The sequence below is a fragment of the Podarcis vaucheri genome (assembly GCF_965113315.1).
Source record: "Podarcis vaucheri genome assembly, chromosome: Z".
NCBI lineage: Eukaryota > Metazoa > Chordata > Lepidosauria > Squamata > Lacertidae > Podarcis > Podarcis vaucheri.
Window position 1 is genome coordinate 52,030,981 of NC_138758.1, and position 22,239 is coordinate 52,053,219.

The window sequence follows — 22,239 nt, forward strand, 5'->3', positions numbered from 1 at the left end:
TTCTTTCGCTTTCTTGTATTCTACTTCACTGTATTTTATTTTAATTCGTTTCATTTCACTTGATTTTACTTCCATTGATTTTATTTTATTTTACTTCCATTTATTTTATTTTATTTCAATTTCATTTCATTTCACTTGATTTTGCTTCTATTTATTTTATTTTACTTCCATTTCTTCTATTTTCTTTCAATTTCATTTCATTTCACTTGATTTTACTTCCATTGATTTTATTTTATTTTACTTCCATTTCTTCTATTTTCTTTCAATTTCATTTCATTTCACTTGATTTTACTTCCATTGCTTTTATTTTATTTTACTTCCATTGATTTTATTTTATTTAAATTTCATTTCATTTTACTTGATTTTACTTCCATTGATTTTATTTTATTTTACTTCCATTGATTTTATTTTATTTTACTTCAAGTTTTTTTTCTTTTATTTCAATTTCATTTCATTTCACTTGATTTTACTTCCATTTATTTTATTTTATTTTACTTCCATTTCTTTTATTTTATTTCAATTCATTTCATTTTCAGTTCAATTTCACTTCCATTTTGAATTTCACTTAATTCCTTGTATAGGATAAAAGGAAATAAATTAAAATTAAATAGGAATTTAATTTAATTAATAGGAATTTCATTAATAGGAATTTAATTTTAATGTATTTCCTTGTATAGGATAAAAGGAAATAAATTAAAATTAAATAGGAATTTAATTTAATTAATAGGAATTTAATTAATAGGAACTTAATTTTAATTTATTTCCTTGTATAGGATAAAAGGAAACAAATTAAAATTTAGTAGGAATTTAATTTAATTAAGAGGAATTTAATTAGTAGGAATTTAATTTTAATGTATTTCCTTGTATAGGATAAAAGGAAATAAATTAAAATTAAATAGGAATTTAATTTAATTAATAGGAACTTAATTTTAATTTATTTCATTGCATAGGATAAAAGGAAATAAATTAAAATTAAATAGGAATTTAATTTAATTAATAGGAACTTAATTTTAATTTATTTCCTTGTATAGGATAAAAGGAAATAAATTAAAATTAAATAGGAATTTAATTTAATTAATCGGAATTTCATTAATAGGAACTTAATTTTAATTTATTTCCTTGTATAGGATAAAAGGAAATAAATTAAAATTAAATAGGAATTTAATTTAATTAATAGGAACTTAATTTTAATTTATTTCCTTGTATAGGATAAAAGGAAATAAATTAAAATTAAATAGGAATTTAATTTAATTAATAGGAATTTAATTGATAGGAACTTAACTTTAATTTATTTCATTGCATAGGATAAAAGGAAATAAATTAAAATTAAATAGGAATTTAATTTAATTAATAGGAACTTAATTTTAATTTATTTCCTTGTATAGGATAAAAGGAAATAAATTAAAATTAAATAGGAATTTAATTTAATTAATCGGAATTTCATTAATAGGAACTTAATTTTAATTTATTTCCTTGTATAGGATAAAAGGAAATAAATTAAAATTAAATAGGAATTTAATTAAATTAATAGGAACTTAATTTTAATTTATTTCCTTGTATAGGATAAAAGGAAATAAATTAAAATTAAATAGGAATTTAATTTAATTAATAGGAATTTAATTGATAGGAACTTAACTTTAATTTATTTCCTTGTATAGGATAAAAGGAAATAAATTAAAATTAAATAGGAATTTAATTAAATTAATAGGAACTTAATTTTAATTTATTTCCTTGTATAGGATAAAAGGAAATAAATTAAAATTAAATAGGAATTTAATTTAATTAATAGGAATTTCATTGATAGGAACTTAACTTTAATTTATTTCCTTGTATAGGATAAAAGGAAATAAAATTAAATAGGAATTCAATTTAATTAAGAGGAACTTAACTAATAGTAATTTAATTTTGATTTATTTCCTTATATAGGATAAAAGGACATAAATTAAAATTAAATTCCTCTTATTTCCTATTCTTATTATTATTAATTCTCTTCCGTTTCCTTTTATCCCACAGAGACGTCGACGAAACGATCAGCTGGATCAAGGAGAAGGAGCAACTCATGGCGTCTGACGATTTTGGGCGGGATCTGGCCGGCGTTCAAGCTCTCCTGCGCAAACACGAGGGGCTGGAAAGGGATCTGGCCGCCCTGGAGGACAAGGTGGGCGGGGCCGGCGGGCGGTTGGACCAATCGGGAAGGAGGGGCGGGGCTAGGAAGGGAGGGAGGAGGGAGGGAGGGAAGGAAGGAAGGAAATGGAGGGAGGGAGGGAGGAAAGAAAGGAAAGGAGGAAAGGGAAGAAGGAGGAGAGGAAGGAAGGAAGGAGAGAGGAAGGAAAAGGAGGGAGGAAAGAAAGGAAAGGAAAGAAGGAGGGAAGGAAGGAAGAAAGGAAGGAAGGAGACGGAGAGAAGGGTGAAGGAGAGAAGAAAGGAGAGAAGGAAGGAAGGAAGGAGAGAGGGAGGGAGGAAGGAAGGAATGAGAGGGAAGGAGGGAGACGGAAGGAAGGAAGGAGAGAGCGAGGAAAGGAAAGAAAGGAAGGAAGGAAATAGAGGGAAGGAGGGAGGAAAGGAAGGAAAGGAAAGAAGGGGAGGAAGGAAGGAAGGAGACGGAGAGAAGGGTGAAGGAGAGAAGAAAGGAGAGAAGGAAGGAAGGAAGGAGAGAGGGAGGGAGGAAGGAAGGAATGAGAGGGAAGGAGGGAGACGGAAGGAAGGAAGGAGAGAGCGAGGAAAGGAAAGAAAGGAAGGAAGGAAATAGAGGGAAGGAGGGAGGAAAGGAAGGAAAGGAAAGAAGGGGAGGAAGGAAGGAAGGAGACGGAGAGAAGGGGGGAAGGAAGGAAGGAGGAAGGAAGGGGGGAAAAGGGATCTGGCCGGCGTTCAAGCTCTCCTGCGCAAACACGAGGGGCTAGAGAGGGATCTGGCCGCCCTGGAGGACAAGGTGGGCGGGGCCGGCGGGCGGTTGGACCAATCGGGAAGGAGGGGCGGGGCTAGGAAGGAAGGAGGGAAGGAAGGAAGCAAAGAGGGAGGGAGGGAGGGAGGAGAGTGGGAAGTAAGGAAGGAAGGAAATAGAGGGAAGGAAGGAAAGGAAAGAAGGGAAGGAAGGAAGGAGACGGAGAGAAGGGGGGAAGGAAGGAAGGAGGAAGGAAGGGGGGAAAAGGGATCTGGCCGGCGTTCAAGCTCTCCTGCGCAAACACGAGGGGCTGGAAAGGGATCTGGCCGCCCTGGAGGACAAGGTGGGCGGGGCCGACGGGCGGTTGGACCAATCGGGAAGGAGGGGCGGGGCTAGGAAGGAAGGGAGGAGGGAGGGAGGGAAGGAAGGAAGGAAATGGAGGGAGGGAGGGAGGAAAGAAAGGAAAGGAGGAAAGGGAAGAAGGAGGAGAGGAAGGAAGGAAGGAGAGAGGAAGGAAATGGAGGGAGGGAAGGAGGGAGGAAAGAAAGGAAAGGAAAGAAGGAGGGAAGGAAGGAAGGAAGGAAGGAGACGGAGAGAAGGGGGAAGGAGAGAAGAAAGGAGAGAAGGAAGGAAGGAAGGAGAGAGGGAGGGAGGAAGGAAGGAATGAGAGGGAAGGAGGGAGACGGAAGGAAGGAAGGAGAGAGCGAGGAAAGGAAAGAAAGGAAGGAAGGAAATAGAGGGAAGGAGGGAGGAAAGGAAGGAAAGGAAAGAAGGGGAGGAAGGAAGGAAGGAGACGGAGAGAAGGGGGGAAGGAAGGAAGGAGGAAGGAAGGGGGGAAAAGGGATCTGGCCGGCGTTCAAGCTCTCCTGCGCAAACACGAGGGGCTGGAAAGGGATCTGGCCGCCCTGGAGGACAAGGTGGGTGGGGCCGGCGGGCGGTTGGACCAATCGGGAAGGAGGGGCGGGGCTAGGAAGGAAGGAGGGAAGGAAGGAAGGAAGCAAAGAGGGAGGGAGGGAGGAGAGTGGGAAGTAAGGAAGGAAGGAAATAGAGGGAAGGAAGGAAAGGAAAGAAGGGGAGGAAGGAAGGAAGGAGACGGAAAGAAGGGGGGAAGGAAGGAAGGAGGAAGGAAGGGGGGAAAAGGGATCTGGCCAGCGTTCAAGCTCTCCTGCGCAAACACGAGGGGCTAGAAAGGGATCTGGCCGCCCTGGAGGACAAGGTGGGCGGGGCCGGCGGGCGGTTGGACCAATCGGGAAGGAGGGGCGGGGCTAGGAAGGAAGGAAGGAAGGAGGGAAGGAAGGAAGCAAAGAGGGAGGGAGGGAGGGAGGAGAGTGGGAAGTAAGGAAGGAAGGAAATAGAGGGAAGGAAGGAAAGGAAAGAAGGGGAGGAAGGAAGGAAGGAGACGGAGAGAAGGGGGGAAGGAAGGAAGGAGGAAGGAAGGGGGGAAAAGGGATCTGGCCGGCGTCCAGGCTCTCTTGCGCAAACACGAGGGGCTAGAAAGGGATCTGGCCGCCCTGGAGGACAAGGTCGGTTGGACCAATCAGGAAGGAGGGGCGGGGCTAGGAAGGAAGGAGGGAGGGAGGGGAGAAGAAAGAAAGAAGGAAGGAGAGAAGGAAGGAGGGAGGAAGGGAAGGAGGAAGGAAGGAAAGAAAAAGGATCAAGGAAGGAAGGAAGGAATGAGAGGGAAGGAGGGAGACGGGAGGAAGGAAGGAAGGAGAGGGAGGGAGGGGGAAGAAAGGTAGAAGGAAGGAAGGGAGGGAAGAAGGGAGGGAAGGAGGGAGGAAAGAAAGGAAAGGAAAGAAGGAGGGGAGGAAGGAAGGAAGGTAGGAAGGAAGGAGACGGAGAGAAGGGGGAAGGAAGGAAGGAAGGAAGAAAGGAAGGAGGGAAGGAAGGAAGGGAAGGAGGAAGGAAGGGGGAAAAAGAAGGGATCTGGCCAGCGTCCAGGCTCTCCTGCGCAAACACGAGGGGCTAGAAAGGGATCTGGCCGCCCTGGAGGACAAGGTGGGCGGGGCCAACGGGCGGTTGGACCAATCGGGAATGAGGGGCGGGGCTAGGAGGGAGGGAAGGAGGGAGAGAGGAAGGAAGGAAGGAAATGGAGGGAGGGAGGGAGGAAAGAAAGGAAAGGAGGAAAGGGAAGAAGGAGGAGAGGAAGGAAGGAAGGAGAGAGGAAGGAAAAGGAGGGAGGAAAGAAAGGGAAGGAAGGAAGGAGGGAAGGAAGGAAGAAAGGAAGGAAGGAAGGAGACGGAGAGAAGGGTGAAGGAGAGAAGAAAGGAGAGAAGGAAGGAAGGAAGGAAGGAGAGAGGGAGGGAGGAAGGAAGGAATGAGAGGGAAGGAGGGAGACGGAAGGAAGGAAGGAGAGAGCGAGGAAAGGAAAGAAAGGAAGGAAGGAAATAGAGGGAAGGAGGGAGGAAAGGAAGGAAAGGAAAGAAGGGGAGGAAGGAAGGAAGGAGACGGAGAGAAGGGGGGAAGGAAGGAAGGAGGAAGGAAGGGGGGAAAAGGGATCTGGCCGGCGTTCAAGCTCTCCTGCGCAAACACGAGGGGCTAGAAAGGGATCTGGCCGCCCTGGAGGACAAGGTCGGTTGGACCAATCAGGAAGGAGGGGCGGGGCTAGGAAGGAAGGAGGGAGGGAGGGGAGAAGAAAGAAAGAAGGAAGGAGAGAAGGAAGGAGGGAGGAAGGGAAGGAGGAAGGAAGGAAAGAAAAAGGATCAAGGAAGGAAGGAAGGAATGAGAGGGAAGGAGGGAGACGGGAGGAAGGAAGGAAGGAGAGGGAGGGAGGGGGAAGAAAGGTAGAAGGAAGGAAGGGAGGGAAGAAGGGAGGGAAGGAGGGAGGAAAGAAAGGAAAGGAAAGAAGGAGGGGAGGAAGGAAGGAAGGTAGGAAGGAAGGAGACGGAGAGAAGGGGGAAGGAAGGAAGGAAGGAAGAAAGGAAGGAGGGAAGGAAGGAAGGGAAGGAGGAAGGAAGGGGGAAAAAGAAGGGATCTGGCCGGCGTTCAAGCTCTCCTGCGCAAACACGAGGGGCTGGAAAGGGATCTGGCCGCCCTGGAGGACAAGGTGGGCGGGGCCGGCGGGCGGTTGGACCAATCGGGAAGGAGGGGCGGGGCTAGGAAGGAAGGGAGGAGGGAGGGAAGGAGGGAAGGAAGGAAGGAAGCAAAGAGGGAGGGAGGGAGGGAGGAGAGTGGGAAGTAAGGAAGGAAGGAAATAGAGGGAAGGAGGGAGGAAAGAAAGGAAAGGAGGAAAGGAAAGAAGGAGGGCAGGAAGGAAGGAGAGAGGAGGAGGGAGGAAAGGAAGGAAAGGAGGAAAGGAAAGAAGGAAGGAGAGAGGAAGGAAGAAAGGAGACAGAGAGAATGGTGAAGGAAGGAAGGAAGGAGAGAGGAAGGAAGGAAGGAGACGGAGAGAAGGGGGGAGGAAGGAAGGAAGGAAGGAAATAGGGGGAGGTAGGGAAGGAGGGAGGAAAGAAGGAGGGGAGGAAGGAGACAGGAAGGAAGGAAGGAAGGAAGGAGACGGAGGGAAGGGGAAGGAAGGAAGGAGGTAGGGAAGGAAGTGAAGGAAGGAAGGAAGGAAATGGAGGGAGGGAAGGAGGGAGGAAAGAAAGGAAAGGAAAGAAGGGAGGAAGGAAGGAAGGAAGGAGACGGAGAGAAGGGAGGAAGGAAGGAGGGAGGGAAGGAGGAAGGAAGGAAGGAGAGAGGGAGGGAGGGAGGAAAGAAAGAAAGGAAAGGAAAGAAGGAAGGGAAGGAGGAAGGAAGGAAGGAGAGAGGGAGGGAGGGAGGGAGGAAAGGAGGGGAGGAAGGAAGGAAGGGGGGAAAAGGGATCTGGCCGGCATTCAAGCTCTCCTGCGCAAACACGAGGGGCTAGAAAGGGATCTGGCCGCCCTGGAGGACAAGGTGGGCGGGGCCAGCGGGCGGTTGGACCAATCGGGAACGAGGGGCGGGGCGAGGAAGGAAGGAAATAGAGGGAAGGAAGGAGGGAAGGAGGGAGAGAGGGAAGGAGGGAGAGAGGAAGGAAGGAAGGATGGATGGAGGAAGAAAGGAGACGGAGAGAAGGGGGGAAGGAGGGAAGGAAGGAAGGAAGGAAGGAAGGAAGGAAGGAGGAAAGGAACGGAGAGAGGAAGGAAGGAAGGAAATAGAGGGAGGGAGGAAAGGAGGAAAGGAAACAAGGAAGGAAGGAGGGAAGGAAGGAGAGAGGCCGCCCTGGAGGACAAGGTGGGTGGGGCCGGTGTTCTATTGGACCAATCGGGAACAAGGGCGGGGCTAGGAAGGAAGGAGGGAGGGAGGGGAGGAAAGAGGAAACAGGAGCAGGGAAGAAAGGAAGGAAGGAAGGAAGGAAGAGGGAAGGAGGGAGGGAGGAGAGGGAGGGATGGAAGGAGGCAGAAGGAAGGAAGGAGAGTGGGAAGGAAGGAAGGAAGGAAATAGAGGGAGGGAAGGAAGGAGGGAGGAAAGAAAGGAAAGGAAAGGAGGAAAGGAAAGAAGGAAGGAGAGAGGAAGGAGAAGGAGAGAGGGAGAGAAGGAAGGAGGGAAGGAAGGAAATAGAGGGAGGGAGGGAAGGAGGGAGGGAGGAAAGAAAGGAAAGGAAAGGAAAGAAGGAGGGGAGGAAGGAACGAAGGAAGGAAGGAGACGGAGAGAAGGGGGGAAGGAAGGAAGGAAGGAAATAGAGGGAAGGAAATACCTCATTCTCCGCCGCCTCTCCCCTTTTAATTTATCTTCGTATTAATTCGTCTTATTAATGAATCGTCCTAATAATGAATTAACCGGTTAATGAACCCGCCCCCCAGGTCAAGGCTCTGGGCGCCGAAGCCGACCGCCTCCAGCAGTCCCACCCCCCCAGCGCCCCCCAGATCCACGTCAAGCGGGAGGAACTGGTGGCCAACTGGGAGCAGATTCGCACCCGGGCCGCCGAGCGGCACGCCCACCTGAGCGACTCCTACCGGTGAGGGGGGGGCGGCCCCGTTTCCTCAACTCATTTTCTTTCTTTTTTTTAACTCATTAACAAAATTTTTAATTAATTTAAATTCGTTTTAATTAAATGCATTTTTTACTTTTTTCAATTTTTACTTTTTTAAATTTAATTAAATGCATTTTTTACTTTCTACTTTTTTACTTTTTACTTTTTAAAATTTGATTGAACTAATTTTTAAATTCTTGATTCATTTTTAATTTTTTAAATTTAATTTAAATTAAATTAATTTTTTACTTTTTTAATTTTTACTTTTTTAAAATTGATTAAATTATTTTTTAAATTCTTTTTTCATTTTTACTTTTTAAAAGTTAATTAAATTTTTTACTTTTTTAATTTTTTACTTTTTTAAATTTAATTAAATTCATTTTTAATTCATTTTTAATTTTTTCATTTTTTAAATCTAATTTAAATTAAATTAATTTTTTATTTTTTAATTTTTTTATTTTTTAAATTTAAATTTAATTTAATTTAATTTTTTTGGATTCATTTAATTAATTAACTCACGTTTCTTACTTTGGTTTCTTTCCTTTTATAATGAACCTCGTTCGTTTTTAGTAACGAATTCTATTACCTTAGTGACTTTAATTAATTTATTTGGATTGCTTTGGTTCCTTTTATCAATGAACCTCGTTCGCTTTTATTAATGAATTCTATTACTTTAGTGACTTCAATTAATTCATTTGGATTGCTTTGGTTCCTTTTATCAATGAACCTCGTTCGTTTTTATTAATGAATTCTATTAGTTTAGTGACTTCAATTAATTTATTTGGATTGCTTTGGTTTCTTTTATCAATGAACCTCGTTCGTTTTTAGTAACGAATTCTATTACCTTAGTGACTTTAATTAATTTATTTGGATTGCTTTGGTTCCTTTTATCAATGAACCTCGTTCGTTTTTATTAATTCTATTACTTTAGTGACTTTAATTAATTTATTTGGATTGCTTTGGTTTCTTTCCTTTTATCAATGAACCTCGTTCGTTTTTAGTAACGAATTCTATTACTTTAGTGACTTCAATTAATTTATTTGGATTGCTTTGGTTTCTTTCCTTTTATATTATATCATATTCTATTATAATTATTTATTATTATTATTATTATTATTATTATTATTATTATTATTAAATTATTCTATTTCCCCCCCAAAATTTGCCCCCAAAGCCTCCAGCGATTCCTGGCCGATTTCCGCGATCTCACCAGCTGGGTCACCGAAATGAAGGCTTTGATCAACGCTGACGAACTTGCTAACGATGTCGCCGGGGCCGAAGCCCTTCTTGACCGTCATCAAGAACACAAGGTTAATATTCTTTCGGCCTCAGCAAATCCCATTTTATTAATTTTTACATGATATTGAATTTATTTTTTATGCCTTCTTAAATGACATTAAATGTAATTTTTGTGCATTTTTAGTGACATTAAATTTAATTTTTATGCCTTTTTAAAGGATGTTAAAATTTAATATTTATGCATTTTTACGTTTATTAATTTTAATTTTTATGCATTTTTAAATGGTATGTTACACTTAATTTTTATGCCGTTTTAAATGACATTAAATTTAATATTTATGCCTTTTTACATTTATTAATTTTAATTTTTATGCCTTTTTAAATGGTATTTGTTACACTTAATTTTTATGCCTTTTTAAATGACACTAATTTTAATTTTTAAGCATTTTTAGGCGACATTACATTTAATTTTTGTTCGTTTTTTATTCACATTACCTTTATTGAATTTAATTTTCCATTTATTTCATTGCTCTTTATTACCTGATTAATTTGATTAAATTTAATAAATCAATTCCCCCCCCCCTTGCAGGGAGAAATTGATGCCCACGAAGATAGTTTCAAGTCGGCCGACGAATCGGGCCAAGCCCTCCTTGCAGCCGGACATTATGCTTCTGCGGAAGTGAGAGAGAAGGTAAGGGTTAAATTATTAAGGAATTATTGTGAAATTATCTGGAAATTATTAGAGAATTGTTAGGAAATTATTAGGGAATCATTGGGAAATTATTAGGAAATTATTGGGAAATTATTGAGAAATTATTAGTGAATTATTTGGAAATTATTAGTGAATTATTTGGAAATTATTAGTGAATTATTAGGAAATTATTAGGGAATTGTTAGGAAATTTTTAGGGAATTATTAGGGAATTGTTGAGAAATTATTAGGGAATTATTTGGAAATTATTAGGGAATTATTTGGAAATTATTAGTGAATTATTGGGAAATTATTAGGGAATTATTAGGGAATTGTTGGGAAATTATTAGGGAGTCGCCCTCCTTGCAGCCGGACATTATGCTTCTGCGGAAGTGAGAGAGAAGGTAAGGGTTAAATTATTAAGGAATTATTGGGAAATTATCTGGAAATTATTAGGGAAGTGTTAGAAAATTATTAGGGAATTATTGGGAAATTATTAGGAAATTATTTGGAAATTTTTAGGGAATTATTAGGGAATTGTTTTGAAATTATTAGGGAATCGCCCTCCTTGCAGCCGGACATTATGCTTCTGCGGAAGTGAGAGAGAAGGTAAGGGTTAAATTATTAGGGAATTCTTGGGAAATTATTAGGAAATTATTAGGGAATTCTTGGGAAATTGTTAGGGAATTGTTAGGAAATTATTAGGGAATTATTAGGAAATTTTTAGGGAATTATTAGGAAATTATTAGTGAATTATTGGGAAATTATTAAGAAATCATTGGGAAATCATTGAGAAATCATTGGGAAATCATTGGGAAATTATTAGGGAATTGTTGGGAAATTATTTGGAAACTATTAGGGAATTATTAGGGAAATTATTAGGGAATTATAGGGAAATTAATAGGAAATCATTGGGAAATCATTGAGAAATCATTGGGAAATCATTGGGAAATTATTAGGGAATTGTTGGGAAATTATTTGGAAACTATTAGGGAATTATTAGGGAAATTATTAGGGAATTATAGGGAAATCATTGGGAAATCATTGAGAAATCATTGAGAAATCATTGGAAAATCATTGGGAAATTATTAGGGAATTATTAGGGAATTGTTGGGAAATTATTTGGAAATTATTAGGGAATTATTAGGAAATTATTAGGGAATTATAGGGAAATTAATAGGAAATCATTGGGAAATTATTGAGAAATCATTGGGAAATTATTAGGGAATTATTAGGGAATTGTTGGGAAATTATTAGGGAATTATTAGTGAATTATTAGGAAATTATTGGGAAATCATTGAGAAATCATTAGAATAGTATTGGGAAATTCTTGAGGGAAAACCCCGAAAACCCGTTTCTCTCTCGTTTCCCCGCCTCCCCGACCTCTGACCTCTCCCTGTCTCCGCCCCCCCCCAGCTGAGCGTCCTATCGGAGGAGAGAGCCGCCCTCTTGGAATTGTGGGAAGTCCGGCGCCAGCAGTACGAACAGTGCATGGACCTCCAGCTCTTCTACCGGGACACCGAGCAAGTCGACAACTGGATGAGCAAGCAGGAGGTCAGGACTCGAACCCGGGGCCCGGAAGCTTCCGGAAGCCCAGGGTCCCGGGAGGAGGGTCTCTAGAGAGGCTCGGATTCGAACCCGGAACCCGAAGGGCTGAGCTCTGACCCCGAAGGCCTGAGCTCTAACTTGAACCCGGAACCTGGAAGGTTCCGGAAGGCCAGGGTCCCGGAAGGAGGGTCTCTAACTTGAACCCGGAACCCAAAGGCCTAACCTCTAACCCCCAATGGCTGAGCTCTAAGTCTGAGCTCGAACTCAAACCCGGAACCCGAAGGCCTGACCTCTGACCCCTAATGGCTGAGCTCTAACTTGAACCCGCAACCGGAAGGCCTGACTTGAACCCGGAGCCCAGAAGCTTCCGGAAGCCCGGAAGGAGGGTCTTTAATGCCGGAGAGGCTCAGATTTGAACTTGAACCCGGAGCCTGGAAGCTTCCGGAAGCCCAGGGTCCCGGGAGGAGGGTCTCTAATGCCGGGGAGGCTCGGATTCGAACCCGGAACCCGAAGGCCTGAGCTCTGACTCGAACCCGGAGCCCGGAAGCTTCCGGCGTCCAGGAAGGAGGGTCTCTAATGCTGGGGAGGTTCGGATTCGAACCCAGAACCCGGAAGCTTCCGGAAGCCCAGGGTCCCGGGAGGAGGGTCTCTAATGGTGGGGAGGTTCTGATTTGAACCCGGAACCCGGAAGCTTCCGGAAGCCCAGGGTCCCGGGAGGAGGGTCTCTAATGGTGGGGAGGTTCTGATTTGAACCCGGAACCCGGAAGCTTCCGGAAGCCCAGGGTCCCGGGAGGAGGGTCTCTAATGGTGGGGAGGTTCTGATTTGAACCCGGAACCCGGAAGCTTCCGGAAGCCCAGGGTCCCGGGAGGAGGGTCTCTAATGGTGGGGAGGTTCTGATTTGAACCCGGAGCCCGGAAGCTTCCGGAAGCCCGGAAGGAGGGTCTCTAATGCCGGAGAGGCTCGGATTCGAACCCGGAAGCTTCCGGAAGCCCGGAAGGAGGGTCTCTAATGCTGGAGAGGCTCGGATTCGAACCCGGAACCCGAAGGCCTGAGCTCTGACTTGAACCCGGAGCCCGGAAGCTTCCGGAAGCCCGGGAGGAGGGTCTATAATGCTGGGGAGGCTCGAACCCGGAACCCGGAAGCTTCCGGAGTCCGGGAAGGAGGGTCTCTAATGCTGGAGAGGCTCGGATTCGAACTCGAACCCGGAGCCTGGAAGCTTCCGGAAGGCCGGAGTCCAGGAAGGAGGGTCTCTAAGGCTGGGAAGGCTCGAACCCGGAACCCGGAAGCTTCCGGAAGCCCGGAAGGAGGGTCTCTAAGGCCGGAGAGGCTCGGATTCGAACCCGGAACCCGAGGGGCTGAGCTCGAATCCCTAAGGCCTGAGCTCGAACCCGGAGCCCGGAAGCTTCCGGAAGGCCGGAGTCCCGGGAGGAGGGTCTCTAATGCTGGGGAGGCTCTAACTCGAACCCGGGACCTGAAGGCGTAACCTCTGACCCCTAAGGCCTGAGCTCTAACTCGAACCCGGAAGCTTCCGGAAGCTCAGGGTCCCGGGAGGAGGGTCTCTAAGGCTGGAGAGGCTCGGATTCGAACCCGGAACCCGAAGGCCTAAGCCCTGAGCTCTGACTCGAACCCGGAGCCCGAAGGCCTGAGCTCTGACTCGAACCCGGAGCCCGGAAGCTTCCGGAAGGCCGGTGTCCCGGGAAGAGGGTCTCTAATGCCGGAGAGGCTCTAACTTGAACCCGCAACCGAAGGCCTAACCTCTAACTCCTAAGGCCTGAGCTCTGACTCGAACCCGGAGCCCGGAAGCTTCCGGGAAGGAGGGTCTCTAAGGCTGGAGAGGCTCTAACTTGAACCCGGAACCCGAAGGGCTGAGCTCTGACCCCCTAAGGCCTGAGCTCGAACCCGGAACCCGAAAGCCTGAGCTCGAACCCGGAGCCCGGAAGCTTCCGGAGTCTGGGAAGGAGGGTCTCTAATTCTGGGGAGACTTGAACTCGAACCCAGAAGCTTCCGGAAGGCCGGAGTCCTGGGAGGAGGGTCTCTAATGCCGGAGAGGCTCGTATTCGAACCCGGAACCCAAAGGCCTGAGCTCTAACTCGAACCCGCAACCCTAAGGCCTGACCTCTAACCCATAAGGCCTGAGCTCTGACTTGAACCCGAACCCGAAGGCCTGAGCTCTGACTCGAACCCGGAGCCCGGAAGCTTCCGGAGTCCAGGAAGGAGAGTCTCTAATGCCGGAGAGGCTCGGATTCGAACCCGGAACCCGAAGGCCTGAGCTCTGACCCCTAAGGCCTGAGCTCGAACCCGGAACCCGAAAGCCTGAGCTCGAACCCGGAGCCCGGAAGCTTCCGGAGTCTGGGAAGGAGGGTCTCTAATTCTGGGGAGACTTGAACTCGAACCCGGAAGCTTCCGGAAGCCCAGGGTCCCGGGAGGAGGGTCTCTAACTCGAACCCGGAACCCGAAGGCCTGAGCTCTGACCCCTAAGGCCTGAGCTCTAACTCGAACCCGGAACCCAAAGGCCTGAGCTCTGACCCCTAAGGCCTGAGCTCTGACTCGAACCCGGAAGCTTCAGGAAGCTTCCAGTCCTGGGAGGAGGGTCTCTAACTCGAACCCGGAGCCCGAAGGCCTGACCTCTGACCCCTAAGGCCTGAGCTCTAACTCGAACCCGGAACCCGGAAGGTTCCGGAAGCCCAGGGTCCCGGGAGGAGGGTCTCTAACTCGAACCCGGAACCCGAAGGCCTGAGCTCTAACCCCTAATGGCTGAGCTCTAACTCGAACCCGGAGTCCGGAAGCTTCCGGAAGGCCAGAAGGAGGGTCTCTAATGCTGGAGAGGCTCAGATTCGAACCCGGAACCCGAAAGCCTGAGCTCGAACCCGGAGCCCGGAAGCTTCCGGAAGCTTCCAGAGTCCGGGAAGGAGGGTCTCTAGGGCTGGAGAGGCTCGGATTCGAACCCGAAACCCAAAGGCCTAACCCCTGAGCTCTCACTCGAACCCGAAACCCAAAGGCCTAACCTCTAACTCCTAAGGCCTGAGCTCGAACCCGGAAGCTTCCGGAGTCCGGGAAGGAAGATCTCTAATGCCGGAGAGGCTCACATTCGAACCCGGAGCCCGGAAGCTTCCGGAAGGCCGGAGTCCGGGAAGGAGGGTCTCTAATGCCGGAGAGGCTTGGATTCGAACCCGGAACCCAAAGTCCTAAGCCCTGAGCTCTGACTCGAACCCGAAACCCGAAGGCCTAACCTAGAACCCCTAAGGCCTGAGCTCGAACTCGAGCCCGGAGCCCGGAAGCTTCCGGGAAGGAGGGTCTCTAATGCTGGAGAGGCTCTGATTCGAACCCGGAACCCGAAGGCCTGACCTCTGACCCCTAAGGCCTGAGCTCGAACCCGGAACCCAGAAGCTTCCAGAACCCGAAGGCCTGAGCTCTGACTCGAACCCGCAACCCGAAGGCCTAACCTCTGACCCCAATGGCTGAGCTCGAACCCGGAACCCGAAGGCCTGACCTCTAACTCCTAAGGCCTGAGTTCGAACCCGGAAGCTTCCGGAAGGCCAGAGTCCGGGAAGGAGGGTCACTAATGCCGGAGAGGCTCGGATTTGAACCCGGAACCCCAAGGCCTAACCTCTGACCCCCAATGCCTGACCCCTAACCCCCAATGCCTGACCCCTAACCCCTAACCCCCAATGCCTGACCTCTAACCCCTAACCCCCAATGCCTGACCCCTAACCCCCAATGCCTGACCTCTAACCCCTAACCCCCAATGCCTGACCTCTAACCCCTAACCCCCAATGCCTGACCCCTAACCCCTAACCCCCAATGCCTGACCCCTAACCCCCAATGCCTGACCCCTAACCCCTAACCCCCAATGCCTGACCCCTAACCCCTAACCCCCAATGCCTGACCCCTAACCCCTAACCCCCAATGCCAGACCTCTAACCCCTAACCCCCAATGCCTGACCCCTAACCCCCAATGCCTGACCCCTAACCCCCAATGCCTGACCCCTAACCCCTAACCCCCAATGCCTGACCCCTATCCTCCAATTCCTGACTTCTAACCCCTAACCCCCAATGCCTGACCCCTAACCCCCAATGCCTGACCCCTAACCCCTAACCCCCAATGCCTGACCTCTAACCCCTAACCCCCAATGCCTGACCCCTAACCCCCAATGCCTGACCTCTAACCCCTAACCCCCAATGCCTGACCTCTAACCCCTAACCCCCAATGCCTGACCCCTAACCCCTAACCCCCAATGCCTGACCCCTAACCCCCAATGCCTGACCCCTAACCCCTAACCCCCAATGCCTGACCCCTAACCCCTAACCCCCAATGCCAGACCTCTAACCCCTAACCCCCAATGCCTGACCCCTAACCCCCAATGCCTGACCCCTAACCCCCAATGCCTGACCCCTAACCCCTAACCCCCAATGCCTGACCCCTATCCTCCAATTCCTGACTTCTAACCCCTAACCCCCAATGCCTGACCCCTAACCCCCAATGCCTGACCCCTAACCCCCAATGCCTGACCTCTAACCCCTAACCCCCAATGCCTGACCCCTAACCCCTAACCCCCAATGCCTGACCCCTAACCCCTAACCCCCAATGCCTGACCCCTAACCCCCAATGCCTGACCCCTAACCCCCAATGCCTGACCCCTAACCCCCAATGCCTGACCTCTAACCCCTAACCCCCAATGCCTGACCCCTAACCCCTAACCCCCAATGCCTGACCCCTAACCCCCAATGCCTGACCCCTAACGCCTAACCCCCAATGCCTGACCCCTAACCCCCAATGCCTGACCCCTAACCCCCAACCCTAACCCCTAACCCCCAATGCCTGACACCTACCCCTAACCCCCAATGCCTGACCTCTAACCCCTAACCCCCAATGCCTGACCCCTAACCCCCAACCCTAACCCCCAATGCCTGACCTCTAACCCCCAACCCTAACCCAAACCCCTAACCCCCAATGCCTGACCCCTAACCCCTAACCCCCAATGCCTGACCCCTATTCCCCAATTCCTGACTTCTAACCCCTAACCCCCAATGCCTGACCCCTAACCCCCAATGCCTGACCCCTAACCCCTAACCCCCAATCCCCAATGCCTGATCTCTAACCCCTAACCCCCAATGCCTGACCCCTAACCCCCAACCCTAACCCTGATCCCTAACCCCCAATGCCTGACCTCTAACCCCCAACCCTAACCCAAACCCCTAACCCCCAATGCCTGACCCCTAACCCCCAATGCCTGACCCCTATTCCCCAATTCCTGACTTCTAACCCCTAACCCCCAATGCCTGACCCCTAACCCCTAACCCCCAATCCCCAATGCCTGACCTCTAACCCCTAACCCCCAATGCCTGACCCCTAACCCCCAAGGCCTGACCCCTAACCCCCAATGCCTGACCCCTAACCCCCAATGCCTGACCTCTAACCCCTAACCCCAATGCCTGACCCCTAACGCCCAACCCTAACACAAACCCCTAACCCCCAATGCCTGACCCCTAACCCCCAACCCTAACCCTAACCCCTAACCCCCAATGCCAGACCCCTAACCCCTAATCCCCAATGCCTGATCCCTAACCCCCAATGCCTGACCCCTAACCCCCAACCCCCAATGCCTGACCCCTAACCCCTAACCCCAATGCCTCACCCCTAACCCCCAACCCTAACCCTAACCCCTAACCCCCAATGCCTGACCCCTAACGCCCAACCCTAACACAAACCCCTAATGCCAGACCTCTAACCCCTAACCCTAACACAACCCCCCAACCCCCAATGCCTGACCCCTAACCCCTAACCCTCAATGCCTGACCCCTAACCCCCAATGCCTAACCCCTAACCCCCAATGCCTGACCTCTAACCCTAACCCCTAACTCCCAATGCCTGACCTCTAACCCCCAACCCTAACCCCTAACCCCCAATGCCTGACCCCTAACCCAAACCCCTAACCCCTAACCCCCAATGCCCTGAACCCTAACCCCTAACCCCCAATGCCTCACCCCTAACCCCCAACCGTAACCCTAACCCCTAACTCCCAATGCCTGACCTCTAACCCCCAACCCTAACCCCTAACCCCCAATGCCTGACCCCTAACCCCTAACCCAAACCCCTAACCCCCAATGCCCTGAACCCTAACCCCTAACCCCCAATGCCTCACCCCTAACCCCCAACCCTAACCCTAACCCCTAACCCCCAATGCCTGACCCCTAACCCCCAATGCCTGACCCCTAACCCCCAATGTTTTACCCCTAACCCCCAATGCCTGACCTCTAACCCCTAACCCTAACCGCCAATGCCTGACCCCTAACCCCCAATGCCTGACCCCTAACCCCTAACCCCCAATCCCTGACCTCTAACCCCCAACCCACAATGCCAGACCCCTAACCCCTAACCCCCCAATGCCTGACCTCTAACCCCTAACCCAAACCCCTAACCCCCAATGCCCTGAACCCTAACCCCTAACCCCCAATGCCTCACCCCTAACCCCCAACCCTAACCCTAACCCCTAACCCCCAATGCCTGACCCCTAACCCCCAACCCTAACCCAAACCCCTAACCCCCAATGCCTGACCCCTAACCCCCAATGCCTGATCCCTAACCCAAACCCCTAACCCCCAATGCCTGACCCCTAACCCCCAACCCTAACCCCTAACCCCCAATGCCTGACCTCTAACCCCTAACCCCCAATGCCTGACCCCTAACCCCTAACCCCCAATGCCTGACCCCTAAGGCCTAATCTCTAACCCTAACCCCCAACCCTAACACAAACCCCTAACCCCCAATGCCTGACCCCTAACCCCCAACCCTAAGGCCTAACCCCCAACCCTAACCCCTAACCCCCAATGCCTGACCCCTAACCTGAACCCTAACCCTGACCCCCAACCTCTAACCCCTACCCCCTAACCCAGGGGTCGGGAATTGCGCAGATGACCTCATCTTAGATGTATGATGTCATATTTTACGTAAGAATATTAAAACGGATAGTTAATCTTTATGATTATTAACTTCATTAACGATCTTGAAAAATTAATTAATTTTTTCCAGGCCTTCCTGCTGAACGAAGATCTGGGCGATTCCCTGGACAGCGTGGAAGCGCTGCTCAAAAAACACGAAGATTTTGAGAAATCCCTGAGCGCCCAGGAGGAAAAAATCACCGTAATTCCTTTAATTAATAATTTCGGTTTAATAATTTCCATATTCAGAATTTTCATGGTCCTCGTTTTCGTTTTCATGCTCATGACGTTAACAGTCATTTCATTTTCGTTTGAGTAATTTCAATGTGAATCGTTTTATTTACCATTTTTAATTTTCATTTTAATGATTTCCATTTTAATTTTCATGGTTATCATATTGGAGTCATTTCCATTTTATTTCCCCTCCTTTTTTAATTTTAATTTTAACCATTTTTTAATTTCCATTTTAATAATTTCCATTTTAATTTTCATGGTAAGAATTGATCATTTCCATTTTAACCATTTTTTAATTTCCATTTTAATAATTTCCATTTTCATTTTCGTGGTAAGAATTTATCATTTCAATTTTAACCGTTTTTTAATTTCCATTTAATAATTTCCATTTTAATCATTTTCATGGTAGGAATTTATCATGTCAATTTTAACCATTTTTTTAATTTCCATTTTCATAATTTTCATTTTCATGGTAAGAATTGATCATTTCCATTTTAACCGTTTTTTAATTTCCTTTTTCATAATTTCCATTTTCATTTTCATGGTAAGAATTGATCATTTCCATTTTAACCATTTTTTTATTTCCATTTTAATAATTTCCATTTTCATTTTCATGGTAAGAATTGATCATTTCAATTTTAATCATTTTTTTAATTTCCATTTTCGTCATTTTCATTTTCATTTTCATGGTAAGAATTTATCATGTCAATTTTAACCGTTTTTTAATTTCCATTTTAATAATTTTAATTTTAATTTTCATGGTAAGAATTTATCATTTCAATTTTAATCATTTTTTAATTTCCATTTTCATGGTAAGAATTTATCATTTCCATTTTAACCGTTTTTTAATTTCCTTTTTAATAATTCCCATTTCCATTTTCATTATTTAACCATTTTTAAATTTCCATTTTAATAATTTTCATTTTCATGCTAAGAATAACAATTTTTTAATTTCCATTTTCATCATTTCCATTTCCATGGTAAGAATTGATCATGTCAATTTTAACCATTTTTTAATTTCCTTTTTAATAAATTCCATTTCCATTTTCATTATTTTAACCATTTTTTAATTTCCTTTTTAATAATTTCCATTTTCATTTTCATAACCATTTTTAAATTTCCATTTTAATAATTTTCATTTTCATGGTAAGAATTTATCATGTCAATTTTAACCATTTTCCTTTCCTTTTTAAATAACGGGAGGGGTGTAAATAGTAAATATTGTGGTTATTATTACTGTTATTGCTGTTGTTATATTTTGAATAATTCAAATTTTGCAGGCCCTGGATGAATTTGCCACCAAGTTGATGCAGAATAATCACTATGCCAAAGAAGACGTTTCGAGCCGAAGGGATGCGGTAAGTTTTTTGTGTATATTATTATTATTATTATTATTATTATTATTATTATTATTATTATTATTACTATTACTATTTATTGTCATCAACGGACAATAAAGATATATATTTATATATTCTATTTCTTATTATGTTTAACGTGTTTATTATATTTATTTATATTATTATTATTATTATTGCTATTTATTGTCATCAACGGACAATAAAGATATATATTTATATGTTATATTTCTTATTATGTTTAACATGTTTATTATATTTATATTTAATTATTATTATTATTATTATAATTATTATTATTATTATTATTATTATTATATGTCTTTATTTATTATTATTTATAATTATTATTATTATAAATATATATAATAAATATATATAAATTATATCTACGTACCACAATAAAGATACATATTTATGAATTACATTTTTTGTGTTTATTATATTTATTTATATTATTATTATTATTATTGCTATTTATTGTCATCAACGGACAATAAAGATATATATTTATATGTTATATTTCTTATTATGTTTAACATGTTTATTATATTTATATTTATTCATTTATTATTATTATGTCTTTATTTATTATTATTTATAATTATTATTATTATAAATATATATAATAAATATATATAAATTATATCTACTTACCGCAATAAAGATACATATTTATGAATTACATTTTTTGTGTTTATTATAGTTATTATTATTATTATTATTTATCAACGGACCGCATTAAAGATATATATTTATATATTATATTTCTTATTATGTTTAACATGTTTATTATCATTATTATTATTATTATGCTTAGTATGTTGATTATTATTACTATTATTATCTTGAAGCTGTTTTGTGGGTCTATGGGCCGCAATAAAGATATATATATATTTATACCATTATTATGTTTATTATATTTATTATATATAATTATTATTATAATTATCATGTTTTTTATCTTGAAACTGTTTCGTGAGTCTACGGGCTACAATAAAGATATATATATTTATATATTATTTATCATTGTTATGTTTCTTATATTTATTATTTTATATTTATTATATATAATATTTATTATTGTTATGATCATGCTTTTTATTTATTATTATTAACGTGATAATTATAATTATAATTATAAATAATAATAATAAATAAAAAGCATGATCATCACAATAATTATTATTATATATAATAAAGATAAAATAATAATAATATCTACGTACCACAATAAAGATATATATTTATAAATTACACTTTTTTAATTTTTTAATGTTTATTATTATTTATTCTTTGTTCTATTACATTTTTTAAAAATTATTGATTATATTATATTTATTATTCAGATGGTTGACTGGAATTTATTATTATTATATTTATTATATTATATTTATTATTCAGATGGTTGACTGGAAAATCTCTCCCTTCCCCCTCCCTGCTACAATCAAGATATATATTTATTTATAAATTATTTATAAATTATAATATAATAAAAATTAATGTTTATTATTATTATTATTTATTATTTCTTCTATTACATTTTTAAAAAATCATTTATTATATTCTATTTATTATGAAGATGGCTGACTGGAAAATCTCTTCCTTCCCTCTCCCTGCTACAATCAAGATATATATATATTTATAAATTATTTATAATTTATAATATAATAAAAATTAATGTTTATTATTATTATTATTTATTCTTTGTTCTATTACATTTTTAAAAATTATTTATAATTTATAATATAATAAAAATTAATGTTTATTATTATTATCATTTCTTCTATTACATTTTTAAAAAATCATTGATTATATTGTATTTATTATGAAGATGGCTGACTGGAAAATCTCTTCCTTCCCTCTCCCTACATTTATTATTTCTAATATTTATTATTATTATTATTATTATTATTATTATTATTATTATTCAGCTCTTGAACCGCCGCAACGCCCTCCATGAGAGGGCGCTCCGCCGCCGGGCGCAACTCGCCGACTCCTTCCACCTCCAGCAGTTCTTCCGCGACTCGGACGAGCTGAAGAGTTGGGTCAACGAGAAGATGAAGACTGCCACCGACGAGGCCTACAAGGTGCGGGGGCCCGTTTCCTGTCCCACTTCCTGTTGAGGCCCCGCCTCCTTCCCCGTTTCCTCTCTGGACCAGGATTCCTTCCTTGTTTCCTGTCTGGACCCGTATTCCTTCCCATTTCCTGTCTGGGCCCGGATTCCTTCCCCATTTCCTGTTGGGGCTGGACTTGTTTCCTGTTTCCTGTCGGGGCCCGTATTCCTTCCCGTTTCCTGTTTGGGCCCGGATACTTCCCCGTTTCCTGTCTGGACCCAGATTCCTTCCTTGTTTCCTGTCTGGGCCCGGATTCCTTCCCATTTCCTGTCTGGGCCCAGATACTTCCCCATTTCCTG

General features: G+C 44.0%; 1 protein-coding gene across 1 annotated transcript in view; it reads left to right on the forward strand.

Moving 5' to 3' along the window:
- LOC309524275 (spectrin alpha chain, non-erythrocytic 1-like) overlaps positions 1-22,239 on the forward strand; it is a 199,323-nt gene that overhangs the window by 22,844 nt on the left and 154,240 nt on the right. The window contains 9 exon segments of the mRNA XM_082208732.1: positions 2,014-2,095; positions 6,695-6,757; positions 7,645-7,799; positions 8,989-9,124; positions 9,643-9,744; positions 11,160-11,297; positions 18,323-18,433; positions 19,746-19,823; positions 21,758-21,913. Of these exon segments, the coding sequence (XP_082064858.1) occupies positions 2,014-2,095; positions 6,695-6,757; positions 7,645-7,799; positions 8,989-9,124; positions 9,643-9,744; positions 11,160-11,297; positions 18,323-18,433; positions 19,746-19,823; positions 21,758-21,913 (1,021 nt within the window).